This window comes from Zosterops lateralis, assembly GCF_965231275.1.
Source record: "Zosterops lateralis genome assembly, chromosome: 11".
Taxonomy (NCBI): Eukaryota; Metazoa; Chordata; class Aves; order Passeriformes; family Zosteropidae; genus Zosterops; species Zosterops lateralis.
Window position 1 is genome coordinate 9797890 of NC_139771.1, and position 23962 is coordinate 9821851.

The 23962-nt window shown below is 35.0% G+C and overlaps 1 protein-coding gene across 24 annotated transcripts in view; it reads left to right on the forward strand.

Moving 5' to 3' along the window:
• Positions 1-23962, forward strand: part of SLMAP (sarcolemma associated protein) — a 77326-nt gene that overhangs the window by 43010 nt on the left and 10354 nt on the right. For 3 of the 24 annotated variants that reach the window (XM_083869580.1, XM_083869591.1, XM_083869594.1), the window contains 12 exons: positions 218-289; positions 979-1119; positions 1715-1852; positions 3107-3275; positions 3362-3412; positions 3930-3980; positions 7414-7476; positions 13033-13089; positions 16443-16526; positions 16788-16847; positions 21549-21671; positions 22248-22322. In XM_083869580.1, coding sequence (XP_083725706.1) covers positions 218-289; positions 979-1119; positions 1715-1852; positions 3107-3275; positions 3362-3412; positions 3930-3980; positions 7414-7476; positions 13033-13089; positions 16443-16526; positions 16788-16847; positions 21549-21671; positions 22248-22322 — 1084 coding nt within the window. Of the gene's footprint in view, positions 1-217; positions 290-978; positions 1120-1714; positions 1853-3106; positions 3276-3361; positions 3413-3929; positions 3981-7413; positions 7477-13032; positions 13090-14382; positions 14502-16442; positions 16527-16787; positions 16848-21548; positions 21672-22247; positions 22323-23962 lie in introns of those variants that run through there. The other 21 variants (XM_083869584.1, XM_083869583.1, XM_083869601.1 and 18 more) reach the window with 16 other exon arrangements.

The following is a 23962-nucleotide window of genomic DNA, read 5'->3' on the forward strand; positions in this document are numbered from 1 at the left end:
TGTTAATGGGGGAAAAAGCAGCAGAAATAATAAGAACTGTATGGTGGCTCCCTAAAACTGTGCAAAAGACAATGTTTAATAAATTTAGTGGTTGTGTACCTTTTGAAATAGCTATTAGCAGTAAGTACTCCAACAAAATTCAGATCTTTAAAGCAGAACTCTACTGGCACTACATTAAGCATGCGATAATTCCAAGGTGATACTTCTTTTCTTCTAGGCTTTAATAGATGAAGACAGGCTGCTATCAAGACTAGAGGTTATGGGAAATCAGTTACAGGCTTGTTCAAAGGTAAGTAGTTCACTTGAAGTAAAATATTAGGAATGCTGAAAGGCAGCTCTTTTCAAGTGTTTTGAAAGTAGCTAATTGTAGGAAAGCATTTGGAACATAAACTTTCCAAAATGAGCCTATGCAACTTTGATAATCTGAGTAGCACAAAAACTGTACATCTGCTCTGTATTTCAAGGCATCTCAGTAAATGGCTGTTGTTTTCATTGCTCTTGTCCTGTCTGATATTCGGAGTTACAAGTATTTGCTGCCCTGATTATTGTTGATGCCACCTATGCCTGCCTTGGATTTTAATTTTTATTTTATTTCTATTTCCTCTCAACTATCTACATTGTAAAAACTTTTTATGCGGGTCCTGTTTAAGGTCTTTCCTCTGGGACATGGTTTGTCCAGGTCTATGTCTCCTAGGCTTGACATTGTCTTAACAGTGCCCAAAAAAAGTGCCATAATTTTCCTGGGATCAAAGTTGACCATTGAATGTGTGCTGCTATACATACACTTCAAAAAAACTTACTTATACCCAGTCATGTCAAGAATCTTTCATCACTGATTTGAACATAACATTTTTTCATCTATCAGAGATTATGAAACATTTTTCATAGAACAGGCTTTATCACAATCTAATCTAAATCTAATTTATTTAATGAGCAAAACAGTAATTATTCTATTCTTGAATTATTTTGTGTGTACAGAATCAAACAGAAGACAGTATACGAAAAGAGCTTATAGCATTACAGGAAGACAAACACAACTATGAGACAACAGCCAAAGAGTCCCTGAGGCGGGTCCTTCAGGAGAAAATTGAAGTGGTCAGAAAATTGTCTGAAGTGGAGGTACTGAAGTTTCATTTCTGGTCTTCTGGAAGTGCTGAAATAGCTGTAACTGCTGCTATTTAGATTCCTGCTTTGTTGCTGTAATATGTCAGTGTTCATTGTACTCTGACACTTGCAGGACTAAGATTGTTAAACCTTTAATAGGAAACTATTCTTCCAGCTCTTCCTCTTTCTCCCTGCTTTCAAAATTCATGATGCTGTCTTACAGAAGTTACTGTGTGTGGGACATATGCAGGGAAAATGACATACATGCATTAAAATAAAAAGCTATATAAGACCTTGTCTAAACTGCAGCAGTTATGAAAACATACACTTAATTACTTGTAAAAAGTATGCTTAAAGGGATCTTTTACAGTGAGCTTTTACAGTTAAACTGTTAGACAGTCTTTTGAAGTAAGATTTCTGCCTCTGTAATATCTCTTATCATTCTCTTTTCCTTTATCATTATTTGCTATATTTCCTTGGTCAAGAACTCTCATAAGACTAGTTGGTATCCTGTGTATATATAGTGCTTGGAAAAAGTAGATTATCTGCAGTGTTTGTTAGTTTGTCTGTCTTTTGTTACTATTTATTGCATAATAACTCTGTCTTACAGCGGAGTTTAAGTAATACAGAAGATGAATGTACGCACCTGAAAGAAATGAATGAGCGGACTCAGGAAGAATTAAGGGAATTAGCTAATAAGTACAATGGAGCTGTAAACGAAATTAAAGATCTTTCTGACAAGCTAAAGGTAATGACAGAATTTCATCTGACTTAGGATAGAACTGTGATTAATGGAACAAATAAATACAGTTTAATTTTTAATGCAGCAAACAAAAACGTTAAGAAATTTGTTAAACAACAGTTAACAATAGAAAGATGCATATCATCTACATGTTCTCTAGGTTCTATTTTAATGTAATTGAAACTGCCATCAATTAAGTAAATTCCTAAAAAGATTCCCTCTTCATTCACTTCGAAAGTTAATATTTTTGGGGCTGAAATTGATTATACTGTAAAATTATGTGTAGTATAAAACTTCATATCCAGCTGCTTTTATTTGGACTAAAAACTTTCAAGCTAAACATCTGAAAGGTAAGAGGAAAAAAATCTAGAATTAGAAATAAATTTGCATTTCATGCAGTTCAGTGCCTCTTCATGCAGTTACAACAAACATAACTAGTCCACCACATTGTAATAATATGGATCATCTTCCATCTTGCTATCAAGTTTAATATTAAACTAAATATCTAAGTATATGAAGTTTTAAGAATCTTCTCCTTTATGCTGGAGAAAAAAATAATCACTTTATGATAAAGCCTGCTCTTCAAGAGTCTCCAATATAGATAAGTAGGAGTTGTAGAGGAGGAAGGTAATGGTGTTATCTCTGGAGACCTGAGACAGTTGTTGCATTTATCTTGGATAAATACTGGAATTGGAACCTAGGGTCCTAGTTTGGAAATCTTTCTTTCCAAACTAAAATGTCAAATCACTGGTCTTAAGACAGTTGGTTTCCCAGTAGTGGGTTGATCACTGGTGATGATGAGTATACCCAGAAGGATCAAAATTGAAACTTACTATCTTGTTTTAAGGGAGGAGACTGTTTAGAACTTATTTTCTTGAGATCCAGTAAGGAAAAAGTTGTGGCTTTCAATCAAGGTGGTGTGCTCAGTGTACATTCAGTTCAGAAGGGTTCTTGAGTTTTGATGGAATTGAGGTGCTGGAGACTTGGGGCATTTCTTAATTCTAGGGCCCTTTACTGTTGCTCTAAAATTAATGTTCCTCAGTCAAAAAGTTAGTTAAGATATTTTGATATTTTTCTTAGTCTACTTGAAGTGAAATTTGTATAAAGGTAATAGATTTTGCTTTTTTTTTTTTCATTTTCTTTGTCTGATTAGCAAAGAAAGTTACTCACGTACATTTAGTTACATAAAAATCAAGAAGATCTATTCTTCCACATGTTAATTTTGATTTTTGGGGGGATTTTAAAAATCTTTTTGAGCAGGTAGCAGAAGGAAGACAAGAAGAAATCCAGCAAAAAGGACTGGCTGAGAAAAAGGAATTGCAGCATAAAATAGATGAAATGGAAGAAAGAGAGCAAGAGCTTCAAGCAAAAATAGAAGCTTTGCAGGCTGATAATGACTTCACCAATGAGCGGCTGACTGCTTTACAAGGTTAGTCAATAGCACGGAAGAAACTTTGATTATTTGTTTTTTCTTTTAATCTGTGAAATACCTTTTTCTTGGACTTCTGTTTACAGTACGGTTAGAACACCTTCAAGAGAAAACTCTTAAAGAACACAACAGCTTAGGTAGGTGTGATCAATTTCTCATTTCAAGCTGGTTTCCGGGTTTGCTGTTCCGTTACTTTTGTTATGATAATCTTGCAGTCTCAGTGTCTGGCAGAAGAATTCTGATTCCCAGTTATCCCAGTAGGGAGCTCTCCTGGACTGGTGGGTCCGTGTTGGGGCAGGGCCAGCAGAGGGTGCTGCTGCTGCGGGTTTCACTCTGGCCCAGGGCCCAAGGCTTGGAGGGGCCTTTGAGCCATTAGATTTAAAATACTTTTATATATACATATATACACACACACACGTATATGTATGTAATAGGCAGTAATTCTTTGGAGTTAGTAACCTCTTAGACGTTTGAACAAACAGCAATGTGATGTGTAGTAGGAAACATATCAAACTTTGCCTGGTTTGTCTGAAAAGGTACTTGTGAGGAGGTGGTATGAAAAGCCAGGTACATTTCAAAATACTGTGTTCATAAAGAAACAAAACCCAAAACATTTTTCTTGATTCCAAAAATAATGCCCTTTCTTAATCCTAGGCATACAAGTTGACGACTTCATACCTAAAATTAATGGGAGCACAGAGAAAGGTAGTGTATCTGAGGGCTACCTTTTGTCTTACGGGTGATGTGTGAAAATGAACAAATTCAAAATCTTCTCTAAAGTTTTGCTTGGAATTTTTTCTCTTGCAAATGAATTTGTCCACTCTTGACCAGCTTTTTTTTTTAATTTTTATTTTTTTATTACTTTTTTTTTTTCATTCCTGTCACAGTGTTTTTAGAAAGTTCTGTAAAATACAACAAAACCACTTGGAGGGTGTCTTTTTTTTTGTTGGGTTGTCTTTTTGTTTGTGGTGGGCTGTCACTGGAATCAGGAGGAATGTACTGATTGAATGGTGTCAGGGTTGTGACACAAGAAAGTGGAGAACTCATTGATTGTTTTCTCTTTTTATTTCCCTTGCAACACATAGACATACAGTGTTTTTCTAGTAAAGTTGGGTATGCTAAATAAAGTCAGCAGAACCTATTTTTTTATAATTTTAATATGAAAAATGTGAGTATATAAAATTTATAAACAGTGGAAACTAAGTTTTTAAAACTAAGGAGTATCTTATGTGAAACAGGAATTAATACAGATTAAACTAAGTGATAGGGTTTTTTAAAGGCTAGTTAGTTAAAGCCAAATATTTTAGCTCATGTGTCTTAACATACACAAAGTTTTTTGAGTTAAATTGTCCAATATTACATATAGCAAAAAATATTTCAGTTATGATTCCGGATTGTTTAACTGGCTGAGATACATTTGTCGTCTTATGTAAATTTAATTTTCCTTGATGTAGCCAGCTTCTACAATCTGAGGAATGGTGGTAGCATTGGTTTGAAGGTTCAGGGACCTATATAGAGAACTTGTGGTTTTAACCAGTATTCACAGTGTTTAAGGCTTCCTGTATTTATATATTTTTGAAACAGAACTTTAAAGTTCCATATGCATATTTGTAAATTGTGAGGTTCTTAACTAGGGAGACCAATAGCAAAATTGAAAGGTAATTATGAGAACCTCATGGCTGGTCCTTACTGGGAGCAGGAGGAGATATCTGTTAAACACCTACAGGAACTGCACCAAAACCTCCCCTAAAGCTAAGAGTCCTGGTTGCCCCTAAGTGTCTCAGCATTTTAGGTGCTTGGCCGTGGTGCATACTGAGGTTAACAAACAGAACATTCAATGCTTGTGGTCACTTCCCTCCACTGCCATGAGATTTTATTTTTATATAGGTTGATCCATCTTACTGATCCATGATTTTAGGTTGGTAATAGCTTAATATTTGATAGAATGGTTAAGAAATAGATCTGCTTTTCTCTTTTTAAACTAGAGCTAATTTGAAACATTAGTAGAAGCTGTTGAGCTTTAACTTTAAATATAGATTATTTTATAGAGGAATAATTTATAACGTAATACTAGATTTGACTTTTTGTTAAAAGAAACACTTTTTGTTTGTTTTAAAAATGTTGTTAGGAATGTCATGTGAGATTTTGAAATACTGATACCTTTTACGAGTCCAAATTTTAATACTGCCCATTTAAAATCATTGTGATTATAATAAATATCATTATATCAGTGAAACTCACTTTTTTGGTCAAAGGTCAAGAAGCAATCCCTTTTGGACTTATTTTGGATTGTATAAGAGTCAGTGTCATCTGAATTGAGGCATGACAAGATAGATTCCTCCATCCTATGAGTTACAGTGGAACTTGTGCTTAAACCTGAAAGTTTTAGGAAACTATTTTCTGGGTTATTTTTCTTTGAGTACAGACAACATATAAATGCTGATTCAAGTTCTCTTTCTGTATGTTTATATCATTTTTTTTGTCATGCACATACCATACTGTTTTATTATTCTGCATTTTAGCGTAGTTTTTCATTATTCTGTTGTACATTTTTCTACATCTCTGTCATACCCAACCCACCCCCATTTTTCTGGCATTTTACAGCTTGCTGCCCTGTGCTCTCTTCATGACAGTCTGTGCCTTTTTGCTTCTTCCAGTCCCTTACATAGCCCTTGTACAACAGATGGGAAGTTATGTGTTCTGCCAGATTTTGGATTTTGTTCCCTTTAAAGCAGCAGGAAGCAGTTACTGCTGGGCTTTTTCTTGGGGTTTTTGTTTGATTTTTTTTTTTCCCCCCACTATGTATTTTTGCATTATTTTAGAAGAGCTAAGAATTTTGGGTTTATAATTCAGATTGAGCAATTTAGGGAATGAGAGAGGAAAACTGTAAAACCTATGTAAAATTAGTATGCTTTAAAAAATTCCTTTTGTATCTCTTTCTCTCAAAGTGTGTGCACAGGCACACTACCTGGCCATGACAAGAATAATGGGTTTTTTTCATTACTTTTTTCTGTGGCTGTAGCAGTCAAGAGCTATATTCAGAGTTGAGGAACTAAGAACTCATAGCCTCTCCAGGGGCTTTTAATTAAAAAATTGTATTAGAGGATGATGGTTAGGCATTTATTTTCTCCCATTGTACATACAGGAAAGCTGGTGCAGAAAAGAGCAACTTGTTTGTACAGCAAGTCCCTGATAAAAGTTGTATAGAACTAAGTTGTTTCAAAATGTAGTATTTTTCTCAGTGTGTTGCACCACACCTGGCTTTCATCTTTAAATTTTGTGAACCATATATTGCACAAAGAAAGGTACGAGATAGAGAACCGGTAAAAATGAAAAGAAAATGAAAAAGGAAGCTTAAATATGGAAAATAAAGTTTACAGCCATCTTGTTTTTTAAATGCTCTGTCCTTCTGGGTTGAAAAAAATATTGGCTTTTGAGATTAACCTTGAAATATAGTAAAGCTTAGTATTGCAGTTGAGCATCTGATGTCAGAGCTAATGGTTTAACAATTTTGTTAGAATGTACCACATTCTGCAGGTTTGTACTAATGACAGCCTTTTCCTACTGCTGGACTCTTGGCCAAAGGATTTTTGGGGTTCTTAGAAAGAAGTGTTTGCACCCTGAAGAGGTGCAGGATTCTGATGGATCTGGGAACTAAACAAGGAGTTGAGTAAACTTGGGAAATGAGGCCAGTTTTAGGAACTCTGCTGCAGAGCTGTCTTTTCAAAGTGAAACTGTTCAAAAAGTATAGGTATATATTCATATATTCAGTGACATTTTTAAAATAGAGGATGTTAGATATGAAGAATCAACATGAAGATTAATGAAAAACTTTGAAAATACCCTTTTAAAGCTAATAAAAATGCTGAAGAATATAGGTTAAAAACATGTTTCTTTTGAAACTGCAGCCAAAGTGCTTATTTCTTCTGACTGATTCAAGAGAGTAATTTGTTTCCTACTATCACTCAGACATCATTTCAACTTCATGTCTTGTCTGCTTGCATATTAACTCAGATTTGACTCCAAAGTCCGTTGAGACTACACTGACAAATATTGTTAATATGCCTTTCAAAATTTTTGTTGCCTCTATTGGAAAATTATAAGAAGATGTAAACTGAAGTGTTTCTTTCTCTACTAGAGCACTTTCTTTCAAAGAATGGAGGGGACTGCACTTTTATTCATCAGTTCATAGAATGTCAGAGTGAGTACAAGAGTGTTCACATTTGCTTTAAAAACAACAGAAAACACAGAAAAGGTGGATGAAACAGAATTTGTCACTAATGTTTAATATTTCTGTAATAGCAGAAATTTTCTAATTATAGAATTGTGACATTGTGGTATTAAAGCAGATGTCTAGTAGATGCAGTAGTAGGATATCTTTGCTCTTGCAAAGTGATGGTCACATTGTCTCTTCTCAGTTCATCCATTATTCTCAGTTCATCACCAACAAAAGGGTGGTGATATTGCCACATGGTGTTTAAAACTGAGTGTAATTTTTCACCTGTTAAAAATTAGGTTGAAATCTGTCAGTTTAAGCAAACATCACAAGCAGCAGCAGGACAGATATGTGCCTTTTCACATATCTATAATTTATCTGAAAATTAAAGACGTTACATAGTCTCCAAATTAGTTGTACCAAAAGGTAGTTTGTATGTGGAAATCCAAGAGACTGTTTTAAGAAAAACAGAAAATTGCAATACCAGTCTTTAGAAAGATGTATTATTCAGAATATGAAATGTGTTTTTCAAAGCAAATGCTTTTGAAAATGAGTAATGAAACAGTGCTGTCTGCACATCTCTAATTAAGGAAAAACTGAAGAGGTTAATACTTTTTGCCTACTGAAAGAAAAATATCAATAGAATGAAGAGAAGCAAAGTGCTATTAAACTTCAAGAAAATATGCTGCTTTTTTTCCTTCAGAGTTTATAGAAATTATATACCTAAAATTGAGCAGAGAAGCATTTAGAAGCAGAAATAAGAGAGGTTAATTTTTGGCATAATGTCCATTGGACCCTTTCCTCTCGAATTTTCATGAGGAAGTGTAGTGTACTTGTTTGATTTTACAGCTTGTGATCCAGATTGCAGTGCTATGAACCAAATGACGTGATATTGCTAATGTTTGTCTAAGAAAATTCAAATTTTATTTATTTGAAAAATGTTTATTTTAAAAAATTAATGACTCATAGCTGTCTTCTGTCAGGCTGCAGTTTAAAATAATTCTAAATTTTGCAAAGATCTTGTATGAATCTTCTTTTTTCAGTATATAAAAATGAAGTTAAATGCTTGAGGAAACATTTTTTTTTGCCTAGAACATGAAGAGCAGCACACTGTGTGATGTTCAAATACAAGTTGGTTGCCTGTTTTCATTGCTTGGATGTTAGCATAACCTATTTTGGCAAAACTTAGGTTAATATCACTTCTGCAAACTAAATGTGACCAGTCCTGTCCCTATTGAGAAGGAAAAGTGATCAACAATATCTAGTAAAATATTCTAAGATGTAAAAGAAGTACTAATAAGAGTAAAATTAAGATCAGTGGATTTATGCCTACCCTTTCTCAAGACACTGAAAGCTACAGAGTGAAGACACTGCAAGGCTTCAACTGCTTCAGTTTTAAAGGAATGAATATGACTTCAAAAGAGTTCAGTATTTTGCGTTTTTTTTAAGACAGTCTAAGTTTTGATTCTCACATCAAGAAAAATTTCAAATCATTGACCCTTTTATTTTTTCTTAGACAAAAAGTTTGCCTTTCCCACATTCAAATACGTTTAGTCAGGCCTCACAATATCATGAGGTTAAAAACTCCAAACTGTAGGATCTGTTCTTTTTCTTTTGTATATAAATGCTACCCTTCAGTCCTACTCCTGTTCTTTGCTCTGTGTAGCATCAAGGGTTGGGGACTCCTGAAGAGAAAAATTATAGTTCCAGAGATTGTCAGAAAGTCAAGTTTGAAGGCACGCAGCAGATAGTGTAGAACAATATGCTAAAGATTGGTAATACAGAGCAAGAATATCTAGTTCATTATGTTGTAGTATGTTGGGGTTTTGTCCAGAGGTTTAAATTCTGAGAGAGGAGCAGGTTTATTACTTAAGCAATAATGGTATAATAAAAATCCCAGAAAACATATGGTTTGTAAAATCCAGCTTCTGTAGATTTTGAAAGATATTATGTAATTATTTTTATTTTTTTAAGCACAATGCTCTCACAATATCATCTGGCAACGTGTCCTGATCTCTTAACATCTGTTGAATGTTATGGATCTGGCTCTGAATGATCTGGAAAGTCTCTTACTTTCTGATCATTGCATCCAGTTCACGTGTTGCTCATTCTATAGCTTCTTTTTAGTAATCACTGGTGAAAATCAGTGATATCAAGAGCAGAAGTCATGGTGCTTCTTTTTGATCATTACATGATACTTATTATTAGCAAAAAATGAGATTATTTACAGACCAAAGCGATATTTGTTGCCCTGCTGGTTTCCTGTCTTTCACTCCAGTCTAACCCTTCTTTATTTGTGTCCTTCTTTTTTCCCTTACTTTGTGATTTTGCATTTGATTTTAAATGCGAGTCAACTTTTTTTTCACCAACCTGATTTTTGCAAATTTATTAAGTAATAGTTTTTGCATGGATTGAATGGTTATTTTTAACTTTTCCTTTGACCTGCAGCTGTCAAGTAAAGTTTAAGCTGTTTAGTATCATTTTTTTCAGATGGTTGGAAATCTGTGCACTGAGGGACAGTTTTTTTATTAGTTTTCAAGCCTGGCTTACTTCAAAGATTGTTTTGCTGCCAAAATATAAATGTAGAGGGATCATGTTACTTAAGTGATAATTGCAATGTTAACAGATCTTAGTTATTCTATTGCACAGAGTGATAAGCAACCTAAATGTAAAATAGAGTTCTTAGACTGAAAATATAGGAAATGCCTAAAAACCTAAAGGAAAGCTGGCTTTAAGCTGTAAAAGGAAATACTAATTATCTTAAAGAAGAACTGAGAGCTAACTTCACAGGAGATTGTGTTAGTAAAAACATTAGTTTTGTGTACCTCTCTGCTGTCTGCTAAATAGGGACTGGATAGCATGAAAGCTAAAGGTCTCTTGTGCCAGAAATTACAGCCAGGATCCTCACCCTATTTTATATTTTGGTAGCCAAGATTGCATGTCTTGATTCAGGGAAAACACAAATTGGTTTAAAAACAAACAGGTTTATGAAGTTTTCTGAAATAGTAAAATAAAAAAATGCAGAGATTTGAAAGAGATGCTTTAAAGAAGGTGTGTCTTTATCTTTTCTTTTTCATTGTTGTCTGGATTCTGCCATTTTTTAGTGACTAGGGTGGTAAGAACAAAAAATAAGATTCTATGGAGTTCAGAGATACCAACATCCAATTTTCTGTGTATTATCTAAATACCAACATGCTGAAATAAACTATTTTTTGTTGGCTTATGCCATATATTAACCATAGAATTCTTGAAACAAAGAGAATGTTCACTTGTTCTGAAAGTTAGGAGAGGTGTCAGTCACCAAATGCAAAACTCTGACTTGTGCCAGCTTTGGGTCAGACAGGACAGACTCGAGGTCTTGGTTGAAGAAACAGTGCCAAGGAAACACCTTTTGTACAAATGGTGAAATCAAGAAAACAACAAGTCACCACGGAAATGAAAAAAAAGCCAAAAAAACCATGCCTGCAGTTTCTTTTAGTTGTGGAAACAAAGTGTAAAGAACTGCTGCAGAAGTTTCAGTTTGGAAAACATGTCAAGAAGGGTAGTTTCGGTTTTGTATCAAAATTATTTGGGGTTTAGCAGTTACTGAAATTGTGAAAGCTAAAAGATGCATCAATTCATAATGCTAAATTTAACTCTGTAAGCTGATTATAGAAACCTATTTTAAGCCAGCAGTCTAGCATGGTTGAGGTGTTACCCCTTCAGATCAAGCAGTTAAAAGCTACTTTATTTGCTTTCGGCTGTTTTATTCAGATCTACAAGAAGAATTTCTCAGCTTTTTTCCTGCTGCCTTCCCTTCCATCCCTCCTCTATCCACAACTGAGTCCTGGAATAATCATATCTGAAGACTTTAGTTTATTTTATTTTAAAATGGAGGAGGACTCATGATATGACTCAAACTACTGACTTGTGGCTGCGAGTAACTTGAGTCCTCCACAGTGTTTTCTTCAGTCTAGGCACAGTCATTCTCACCAGCTCTGAGGAACTCAAGGCTCTTCTGAATTTGGATGATGAGTGATCTCCTACACTTGCTTGAGACCTAAAGCCAGTCCTGAAAATGCAGTGTCCTGTTCCATGTGTTTTTGAAGCGATATTAGTAAAACGTTACACTAATGCAGGATAATATTTGTTGATAAAAGTAGGTGGTGGGAACATCTCTTTTAGACTGGTTTATCTGTGTGTGGGGGGGAGGGCAGAGGACAGGACAGCCTTTTGGCAATGAAAACTCTTCTTCAGACTTCAGGGCTTTTTGTCTAAAAGCTTGTCTGCCATCTAGGGTTGTAAGATCTTGTCCTACATTTGTCCTTAAATTGTCATAGTTACAGCAACATGCCATCAGAGGAGTAGAGGGATGAGTTAATCTTCAGAGATACCTGCAGCTGGAAATGCTGACTGTTTTTTTTAAAATTTATTATTATTATTATTATTATTTCTTTTAAATTTGAGAAGGATTTACTGTCATCCAGCTTCTTTAGTCTGAACTCTCTTGTTTGTGCTGTTCATTCACCCTTCTCTATGTCTCAGTTACCTGTTGACAGCACATAAAGTATCCGGCAAACTGCATTCCCTGCCTGGTTATCAGGCCTCTGAGAGGGAGAGCATGGAGGGGAAGCAGAGGCAGCTTCAAGCCTGATATTTCAGGGACTAACAGGTTTCAACATGGACTAAACTGCAAAATCTACTGCACAGAAATTGAGGATGTGATCTGTAGGAAGGGATCCTCAATACTTCTGTGTTGTCATTGCTTCTTAAGGAACTAGAAATAATAACATTTCACCTGCAAAAAGAAATGAATTATTGAATAGTTTTTTTAGTGTCTCTGATTTAATCCAGTCGTGTTCTTCCCTTGGTGTTCTTGTTTACCTTCATGTCCTAGCAGGAGTTAGGATGAAGTTAGCAATCTAGTCTCAAATTCCACTTCTAAGGTTTTATCCACCTCCCATATATGAGTAGACTTCCCTAAAGTAGACCTTGTAAAAAACTCTATTTTTCATGGACCTGAACGTAATGCATTCCTAGTTTTTTGGAGGTTTGTGCAGCTGTCTTGAAAGGTTTAAACGAAGAAAGGCTGTTTCTGTGTACCTTTCACAGGTGCAATTAAGAGCAATTGTGATGTTGAGGGGACTTCTCTATTGCTTTTAGTGTGCTGCATTTGTAGATTCCTGCTGTGTTAGGTGAATGTCTATTTCATGCAACTGGCTCTTCGAATTCCTTTTTTGATAACTAAACTTGAGAAATGTGTTGATTATTTGTTGCTTCCAATTAGATTTTTTTAAGTACATAAAATTAATTTTTCTAAATTCTCATTAGTGAACTGCAGCATTATGTAAGTTAATAAAGAGAAATAATTATGCACTGTATCACAAAGTTCTGGTAGGCTTGTGTGCTCTGTTTCATTATTCTGTCCCAGAATAAAGTTTTTGTTCAAGCCTGAGTAGGAAGTAATATTAGCAGCTTTTAATTTGGTCATGGAATGTACTCTATGTAGATGCATGCAGGGAAAATTTGAGCTTGGAAAGTAACACTTATTTTGTTTGGCAGACAAGATCATAGATGAAGGACATCTAACCAAAGAGGAAGAAACAAAGCTTTTGAAAGGTTAGACTTCTGGATTATTTAACTGTTTCTGAAGCATGCTTTTTCTGTCACTCAGTGCATGTTCTTTGTTAAGCCAGCAGTTTGAGTTTTGACAGAATACGCATTTGAGGAGAAATTCAGTAAAGGGGAGGGAAATTGTTTGCTAAAGTGTACTCCAAATACCATTGTAGGCTAAAAAGATGAAATGGAAACCATTTTTGAAGATTGAGTGCATGAAATGTTAATACTGACTGAATTCTTCCTTGAATATGCATTTTTTAAAAAAATTTTTTTGTACAGTCATTTGAAGTTTTAGTGCCTGCATGAATTCCAAACAGGATTTTGGTTTTATTATAGTGCTACACAGAAATAATGTTTGGTGTCATTTTAAGTTTTAAATAAAAGTGTATTTTAATTTGACTATTTTCATTCTTACACCCTCATGACTTTAAAATAAGCATTAACCTCCTAAATGTGTCTTTTCCAAGTAAAATATATCTGTGCCTTTCTAACTCTTTTCTCTAATGTATAAAGCAAGTTAAATTAAAGGAGCTAATTACAAAAGACTTGTCTAGAACAGTCATCCTTACCTTACAATGCCAAGTTCAGGACTGCAATCAAGTGTGCAGGTCAATATTTCTCAAGTGCCTCATAATGTAAGATTGTTTGGACTTGCAGGCTCACTCCTCTCTTGCAACTTTTTAATACACATTAATAATAAATGTTAGTTTGTTAAAAGATACCGCGTTTTAGAGACTTTTTAATTTAACTTCTCTTCCTTCAGTGCATGGAATGGCACCTTTAACTCCTTTCTCTATGTGAGGAAGCTATAGACAAGGTGCCATATTTGGCAAAAGAATCCATACTACAACTGTAATGTAACACTTGCATGCCCCTTCCATTGCAAAGCTCTGAGCTAGTTTTAGTGTTTGGTAATATATTCTAACTCATCAACTATGATGTCAACACATTTTAATACACTTTATCACTTCAGCTATATTTATTCAGCACGGTTTTATTATGGGAAATGGGAACAACTGCTGTGATATAATATAGTGCAGGAAAGAGTTTGTGCTTACTACTGGTTCCAGAATAGGGAACTGGTTTCTAGTAATTTGTCTATTTTCTGTTGTTTCACATGTAGAACTGGTACATCTTTCCTCTGATGCCTCATCTTTTGTGCCTTGTTTCAGAGAGGGAGGACACGAGGTGGGGAGAAGCTGGTTACCAAGAGTGGGTGGGAGGGAAGTATATAAGGGGATGCTGTGGGAGAGAGAATTAATTCAGCTCAGAGGAACTCGCACTGTTCCTCCCATTTTGCACAGGGCAGGAAAGCAGTATTTCCATGGATGCCCAGATATGGTAAAGTTAGTTGGATATGGATCTTGCTCAGCTTAGTGCTTCTGGATCGGCCACTAATAAACGTGACATGGGTGAGGTTTTTAGGTTATACTTTTCTTAATAGTTTAAAAAAATAATGTATTACTTGGTCTAGTAATTATTACAGCTTTAGTGACAATCCTGTGAGCTTGGTTCTGTGTGATAATGCAAAATGTTTTGATTTTTAACAACTTTAGATACTGGTTAAAAACCTTATTCCTAAAAAAAAGAAAAAACCCTTTTTGTTTTAGCAAAGAACCACCCACCCCCAAAGATTAAGTTTTTAACTACAGTAACCATTATGAATTTTGAAATCTGCTAAAATTGGAGTTGTGTTTGGAATACCTGGCAGGTCTGAACCTCTTGTGTGCTTTTAACTGTACAAGTTATTTTCCTCTTCTCCAGCGATTTCAGTTCCATTAGGATGGGAAGAGTCTTGCTCTTCAGCAGCTGCTTTGCTTCTACTTGCCGCCTTCTGTTTCATGTACAAGTGAATGTTAATCTGTTTTATAGAAACAGTTTTATAGAAAACTTTTCATGTTAGATTAAGAAAACTTGGTGGTTTTTTTTCTCTTAACCTGTCTGTGTTCTGCTGTGTTGATTTCCTCATGTAGCTGCACAGGTTGTGTCCAGTTTCCACTTCTTTTGTTTTGAGGGAAGTTAGTTCTGTGTATTCTTTTGTTATTTGGAAAGGTGTCTTATTATTCCCTTGGTTTATACATATTTTCATACACTAACCCTGTTGTATAACATGATTATACAACATGATTTATTTATTGGTGTGCTTCTTTCTTCCATGTCCTGGTACTTCATTGTTGCATGCACGCAATAATATATATGTGGTGATATTATTTGTGTTCGCTGTGCTTTTCTCCATGAGTGGTAGAAGTCTGTGTACTGGGAATGCTGTATTGACCCCTTTTCATACAGTATCTCTGCCTGGAACTTGAGACTCAGAGGAAATCTGTTAACCTGCAGGTGGGCAGCCGTGCTGTCAAAGCAAGGCTCTGACTAGGCAGCCAAGAAAGATTTTGTTTTGCATAACCTCACCTGCATGTTGGTGACAGTCCCTTGCTGACAGACCTGCTGGGTTAGCCCACACCAGAGATGGTGTGTCCTCTTTTAATGGACCCACCAGAACTAAACCAAAATTGTTATTTAAGATTTATTTTTTTAAAGTATATTTCAGTCACGTATAATATTTAGACTTGGAGTCAGGGGTGATTCTGTGTGGACAAAGATGCACTGGTGCAATTAAATCCCCTTATCTTTTGAAAATATGTGGTCTCCACTGAAAATATGGAACTGATGAAAAAAAAGCCCCAACAACAAAAAATCCAGCAAACAAAAAAAAAACCAAACCAAAACTAACTGTGTGGCTTCACTAGGCTGCATGTACTAAAGTGTTCAATTATATATGAATAGATATTTCACGAAGATAATTTTTTTTGTGGAAACAATCTACACTGCTTCTCTTAATACAATTTGAACTGAAAATTCTTTCTAGAAAATAGCGTATTAATTTATATTGCTGTGATTCTTTAATGGTTCATACCACACTTCTTTTGAGACAGTATGTACAAGATTTGCTATTATTTTATTTGTCCAAAATACTGAAGCAAAGTTTTATTCCTAACAGCAATTTCTTTCTGACTTGCTACAGTACCTGCATTGTTCTAGTTTTCTTTTGTTATTTGTTTGCTGATTGAATCAGCTTTTCCACAGTTCCAGCTGGCAAGAACACAGCTTTAACCCAAATTCAAGCTGTGCACGAGGTAATTACATCCTTTATTAGAGGCCAGGCTGGGTTAATGACTCCAGGGATGCAGAATCCATTTCAGCCCAGACTTGCAAAGAAATAAGCACGCAGCAGGTTTTTAACTGTTTCTTGAACCAGATTGTTTTCTATTGATATTTAGCAGTAGTTTAGTGTATAGGAGAAATTATGAACAAAGCATTTATTGATTGCAGTTGCTTTTCCTTGTCTCTTGCAGAGAACCAAGCACAAGTCAAAGAATCGAATGATTTGTCTGACACCCTTAGCCCAAGCAAAGAAAAAAGCAGCGACGACACTACAGGTAAGAGTTTAACTGAGAGTTCTGTAACCTATAATTAGCTTGAATTGTGTCTAGGTAATCATGAGTATTTTCTTAAAAGAATGGAGTGTATTATGGAGAGTTAGAGACAACCTTACAGCAGTATTATTTATTTTACCACTTCGTAATTTGACTCTTGTAAATTGAGAAGAACATAAAATCTTCCCTCCATGTAAAGAATGTGTATATGAGAACTGTCTGCAGTCTGCCTGCTCTCTGAAAGTGTGGGATTTTTTTTTTTAGATGCTCAAATGGATGACCAAGATCTAAATGAACCTATTGTCAAAGTAGCTCTTCTAAAAGGTAAACAAATTTACTTTTGCAAATTTAGATGTGTGCTCTGTATACGTAATCTTTTTATCTACCTAGTTTTAATCAAATATGCATTAAAATAGAATGCTGGGATTTAAAGATGTTAATCATGTAGTATGGAAGAGTTAAATTTAAATATCAGCAATGACTCCTTTGAGTGATATAAAAGCACACTTTTGAGTGTTGCTATAGAAATAATCCGTGTATAAAGGTAATCTCTGTACTCACCAGTGCTGTTCTAGGAATTTACATGTTATAACTTTGACTTGAGAAGTAGAGTCAGCACACGTTTAAGACTGTAGCTGTGGAGAGGAGGGATTCTTCCATCACTGACATTTTTCAAGCACTGTCAAATTTTACTTGCATAGCTTCCATCACTGTCAGAAATGCTTCTCTTAGTTTGCAGCTGATGGGTTAATCAAAACAGGATTTTAGATTTTCTCTTTAACACAATCAAGATTGGAAGTTTGTGTTACAACTGTATTTGAGATGATTGCTGAGGCTTAGCTTTGATCTTTGTTTCTATAAAGTAACATTTTTATTGTTTTGTTTTTTTTTTTTTTGCATTGAAGGCATATATTTAATTAGGAAGCTGATATTTACATATTCATTAGCTGAGGAATTTTGTGGCTTATTAATTAGTTACTACATTTAGCCTACTGAAAATCTTTTACACTTCTTTAACAATTAGACACTTGATAAGATCTGTAAAATTATGGGATCACAAGTAAAGGTATGTCATAGTTCTTCGTGATTCAGAAAGAAAGGAAACCGTAATGGAATGTAGGAGATCTGTAAAAGAGCTTTTCTCTGCAATTGTTTACACTCCCTAATTTTACAACAGAAAGGCTTGCGCAAATTACTTTTGCTGTTTGGCAATGTATAATACTGAGTTAGATATTTCCCAGTGGACATCAACTCAGCAGAGCAATTTAGAAAGGAGTGTTTGAGATACCAGGCATGTTCTGTTTGGAGTTTCCTCTCTAATATCTACAACTAATAACAACTATGTTTGGTGGCTTTCTGTGCTAGAAGGTAGAATATGATAATGTTTGTAGTGATTATAATGGTCTTATTTTTGGTTATAAAACTGAGGTTGGCAGCAACTTTTCCTCTTGAGGCTATTTATTGGCATTCCTATTTTGCTCTCATGAGACCATTACAAAATATCTATGCAATGAATCATTTGCCCTTTTAATTTTTAGGAAGAGCCTATAAACCCACAGTTTTGTTTGAGTTTTTTTTCAGAGAGCTACTTCATGTGCCCGACTTTGGCCTAAAAAGGATCTTATTTGCCTCAGAAAGGTTTTCAAGTAGATTTGTTATGCAGCCATATAATTAAGGAGGAGTGAGAACATTTTTGGTCTGGCATCAGTTTGGAATGCAGAAATGGCTGCTGGAAAAGGCAGTGGTCTTGTTGAAATTTACAAAACAAATTAACAGAACAAGAAAATTATGAGACTCTTGATTGCTATAGTTTCCTCCAAACATTTTCCATCAAAATTTTTGAGTCCGTTCAGAATTTGATTCAAGTTTCTACAAGTCAGAATCTGGCAAGGAGGGGAAGGGGGGAAGCTGTGACAGATTAGTTCGCTTTGTTTTTTCCCCCACAAGATAAATTACTTTATTAATCATTCGTAATAGTTCCCTGGACACTTCTGTTGGAACAGGCTGTTTGTGACTACTTATTGCAAAGTTAAGGACAGGTGAATGTTCAACAGATGGAAAGAAGCAATAAATGTCATTGAAGAAGATTGGTAATCTTCTAACCAACGTCCCTGTGTTTTCATAGTAATTACAAGACTGATCCATGGAATGTTAGTAGGAGATGTTTTCAGTTGTGTGTTTGCTGAATAGTGATAATTTACCTAAGAAATTTTGGAAATCAGCAGTGGTCTGTCAGCTCAGAAAGTTTTGGAACCATTGTTTTATGTCAGAATTACCAGTTGCTTAATTTTAAATGTATGTTACAGTTTCCTTCATGTGGACCTTATGACATTAAAAAAGACTCAGGGTTGTAATGTTGTGTCTGACTTCACCAGAGTACCCTGAAAATTGTCTTCTGAATAATCTCAGAAATCCTGCAGTATTCTGAAAGTGAATTTTCAGAAGTGAGGCTTGAAGAAATACCAGGCTGTTCATAAAGTTGCTTCCACAGGCCAGGCATATGCAGATAAGGGACCAGTTCAAACCACAACCTGTGTGTGCTTCTGCATTATCTCTGTTATCAAAAAATTTTTTAAATTAAAATAGTTCTAAAAATAGTTTTTTGAACAATTTAAAAATTAACATTAGATTCAATGTTAAGGGACACCTCACTGTACTTGCGTGGGAAACAAAGTGGTATAAATTGAGAACATTTCTTAAAATATGGCAAAAAAAATGATCACAGATAAAAGTTTTCCATGAAGTAGAAAAAATGAATGAGGTAGAAAATATGCTGTATTTGACATTTTATTTTTTATTTAATTCTTTCTGTCACCTTGTTGTAATTAATGGTAACTCCTTAGCCTTCTCTGAGGACAGTTGGTCATGATGTGAATTTGCTTCTTAAGGGACCTGATTCTAAGCATGATGATATTTATTAGTTTTATTATTTGTGAATAGGGCAATGTTACTCACTGAGGAAGTACTTTTCAAAACTAGAATTAGCACAAAATTTGTATTTGCTTTGAACTAAAAGACATTTAATGTTCAGTTTGGGTGAGACTAAAAAGCTAGTATTTTCTTGTGCTTATATTTCTTGGTGTTTGATTTAGAAGCATGTCAGACACATGGAAATTCCCCTTTTGTATTGATGTAGGAAAGAGCTTACCTTGATTGTGCCATTGCTAAACAGATTAAGTTGTCCCTTAAACTGAGCCTCTCATCTCTTTTGGAGCAGTACTGCTTTTTATGATGTGTGCTTTCATTGACCAGAAAACACTGCCACCATAAAGTTCATTTAGGGTGTCTGTTGTTGGATATGGGACATTGCTTCTTTATCAGGAGTGATTTGAGCATAATTTGTCAACTTCCTCATCCATTTCTTCTGAAAAGTCTCATTAAGGAGGGTTGAAAGTCTAATTGCCCTAAATCTTTATTCATGAGAAGCTAAGAACAAAACATGCTCAGTAAAGAGAATTGGGTTTAGAACTAATAAACTGTAAAACAAAGTATTTGGATGAAATATCTGGTCCCCTCTGTTCTTTCTGCTCTCATAATTTTGTTCTGAGAAAGTCTAAAAACACGTGTGTTCTCAGCTCTGCTCAAACCCACTAGTTCATTACTGTGAGAGCAGGAAAAACAGCCCCTTAGAGAGATACAGTATGAAGACTTTTAGCAAGATTTGTTAAACAATTTTCTTAATTAAGAGAACAAGAAAAAAAATCTATAATTACTTTATTGATAATATATACAGCTAAATATGAATGTCAAAATTATAATGAAGAGCTAAATTATGGTTTCTTTTAATTTTTTCCTTTTTAATGAAACGTCCAGACAAACCAAAGTATTTTTTCTAAGCCTTTATCTTAAATCCATATGGTCTATAGTTGCAGATGTTTATTGACCAGGTAATTGTCCTAACCCTTTTCTATCTACTCTCTCCCACGATACACAGTTGGAATTCTTTCATCAATTTCCTTCCTTCACCTTTCTCACCAAACAAACGTTATATAAAAGTTTTAGCCCTCTACCTCTATAGGGTTTATTAGTGCTGTTTGTGCCTGTTGAAAGATCAGTTTGCGCACAGACACTGCTAAAGGAAAATCTAGTAAATGAGAGTTTTCTGGATGCTGTTCCTGGCTTTGCAGATTCCTGCAGACTGGAGTGTTCCTGAATCTAATTTCCAGATGTGTGCCTATTAGAGGACACTGCTCTTAGTAACAAATACTTAGTTTTCCTCTTTTAAATTCCTCCAAAACTTCAGCTGTAAAAGTGTTTGTCTGTGACTGCGAGTCATCTCTTGTAATACCAAGAGGCATTTAATATGCATTTTAGCTAATAGAAAACTTATGGGGAAGAGCAGATGTTTTTATTTAGAGTTTAAATAATGTGCATAGATTTATGATAATATTAAAGATACACCTAATATTTTAAGATATAATTTTTTAAAAAATAAAGTGCAATATTTATCTTAATATTCAGTGAATGAAATAAGGAGGCTGGAATTTTTTCTTTTTCTTAATTTTGTTTTAGGAAATTTCCCAAAATTTATTCTTTCCTTGCTGATCCCCAGAGGGAGAGGGGAAGGCTGAGCCTGGTAATGTGGTGGGTGGGTGGCAGTAGTGAAACATGGAATAGCAGCTCTTGCCTCTGAGCCTGTGCACTGAGACAGGCTTAGAGCAGCTTCTGTTAAAAAGATACAAGTTGTAAACACAGTCAAGGATTGTCTTAAGCTTATTGTTCCTTATTTTTGTCGATCCAGAAGTCCTTGCCAGTTTATACAGTGTTTTTAAAAACTCTCTAAATCTTCCTTGTTAATTTTTGTTTCATATTGCATGTTATGTGTAGTGAATGTTTTAAAGTTTGCATATGTTTTACTACTTCAAAAAGTATATTAATATTTTTGCTAATATTTGCCTAATCCAATTTTGAGTTTACTTTAACTAACTTTGGAAGATTTGAGTAAACTGTTGCCAATCATCACATGGCAATGCAAATTAAGGTGTTGTACAAACTTATGATTCAAAGAAAATGTTCTTTTATCAGATGAATTGCAGGGTGCACAGTCAGAGACTGAGGCTAAGCAAGAAATTCAGCAACTGCACAAGGAGCTGATTGAAGCCCAAGAGCTAGCTAGGACAAGTAAACAAAAATGCTTTGAACTTCAAGGTGAGACCCAGATAAACTTGGTTCTGTAGGATATTAATTGAAATTGTATATATCAGGTAGTTCAAGATAAACCAACATGTTCTTATAGTATTGAATACAGACTTGAACTCTGTATATGTCATCCTTATTTCAGTCAGATAATGGATGTAACTGAATGTCTTCAGTGGTAGCTCTTTGTTAGATCATCCTATCAGCTATGTAGCTCTGTTGTTTTGAGAGGAAAGAGTATAGTCCAGTTTAATTGTATATTGTTCAGTGTTCATTAAGGTTATATTTACAGCCTTTTTTTCCCTTCCTTCCACACCAGTTTGCATTTAGCGCACCTAGAGTTTTCAGATGAGGCAACAGATTATATCAATTTCAAATTAATTGTAATACTATCACAATAATGGAATGATGTCTTAGTATTAACTTTTATTAAACTACTTACACAGTTACTACCTTTGATAACTTCCTGAAGTAATATGTTAGTTTAATCTTTTCATTTAAGGAGAGGTTGTGACTAAAATTAATTACACAGGTGAAATAAATGTTACTAACAAAAACTCTTGGGCACATATTCACTTTTATTTGTAGCTCTCTTGGAGGAAGAGAGAAAAGCATATCGAGTGCAAGTTGAAGAATCCAACAAGCAAATAAATGCTCTGCAAGGTAGGAATTTTTTTCCCTCACTCTTTAGGGAAACTATATAGTTTTGACTGTTTCTGTGGCATCATAGTCACTAATAAAGGAAAAGTTGAGTCTATGTTTTAAATCTGATTTCTTTCACCGTATCTGTAAATGTTGTTGTGGAATCATTCCTTTCAATTCCTATGGTTCGAAGAGTAACTTAGAAAATGCAAAAGATGAAATCTGTCATAGGTACCTCTTCATCATCTCCCATTAGTCTTTCTCAGTTCTGAATGATCCAGTGGTTCTTACTGTGACTGCCTTCAGAGCACTCAGAAGCTTCAGGTGGTTTTGTGCTACTCACACTCTTCACTTCAGTATAGGATACTCTTGAAGAAGTTTTTCATCCAGATCCACATCCAACATCAGAGCATGCAGTAAAGTTGCTGCAACAGAGACCCTGTCCATGCCTTTTTGAAAACTGATATAATCAATTATGCTCTTTTCAGCCCAAAATGTGTACAGCAGGATGTAATCCCATGATTTACATAATTCTGAGTCACATGTTCTGTATCACGTTAACTTCTCATCCATTCATGTGAGTGAGCTCATTGATCAAGAGTCTGTCCATCTGTCCAGCCTTAAGGACAAAAAAGGTTATATTACATTGTAATTTCCTCAGAGCAAGCATTACTTTGAAGAGCTACTCAGCCTCTGATTATCACCAAACTCAGGATTTTCATCCCTTGGGATCTTTGTCATCATATCATTTGCTTTGGATCCAGAAATGTCTGGAAGGCAGATGAGCAGACAGGCAGGTGGACTGACAGTCCTGACTTTCTTAGGAAGTCAAAATAGCCCTAGAAATTTTTTTTCTGGGCAGTAGTTTTTTGGATAATGTAGTACTTGTCATATACTAGTTACACTGAAAAACTTCTGTAATTGCTCTGTTTTATGTGACTGTCAGCAAAGAATCTTTACGTTTTCTGCCATTGGTCTTGTAAGAAAGAGTGGCTTACAGAATGCTTATCTTTAGAACAAGAGGAGCAATTTAATTTTCAGTGTTACCTTGCTAAGAATGAAAATTCTCTAAGTAGTAAATGCTGTAACAAAAATTAGAAAATATTTGATAGTTATTTCTATGCACAAAAAAAGGTAAATAATTTTTTTCCTCCTAAAAAGAGAGAATGAAAGTAGAAACTTGGCTGAGCCAAACTTAATTGCAGGATTCTGCTTCTCAATTCTGTACTTTCTTGTTTTCTTGATCTGTCTCAAGAGAAGTCTTGCTAATGTTTCCTCCACTCTCTGTTGTAGTTCAGAATGTTCAGATGTCCACTGTATGCTTTGCTGCTTCCCAAACTTTTAGGGTGTGACATATCTCGCAGTTTGGGAAAAGTTGTCAGGATTGTCCCTTGGCAGCCCCTGTGAACTGCAGGGGAGGAAAAAAAACCACAACTGGCAGCATGAAATAACATTTCTAGAAGTATTTTTGGGGAATCAATGTTTTAGCCCAGCCAGTGTTGTTGGCTGTGTTTGTGGTAGAGAAGAGAAAGTGCCAGAGAAACAACTGAGGTTGTACCTCTACATGTCAGGTTCATTAGATGAACACATAGGTAGAGAAAGGAAATTCAAGTAGCTCGTTGCACCTTACTTAAAAAAAGTGAAAGAAGTAAAGCATTCAG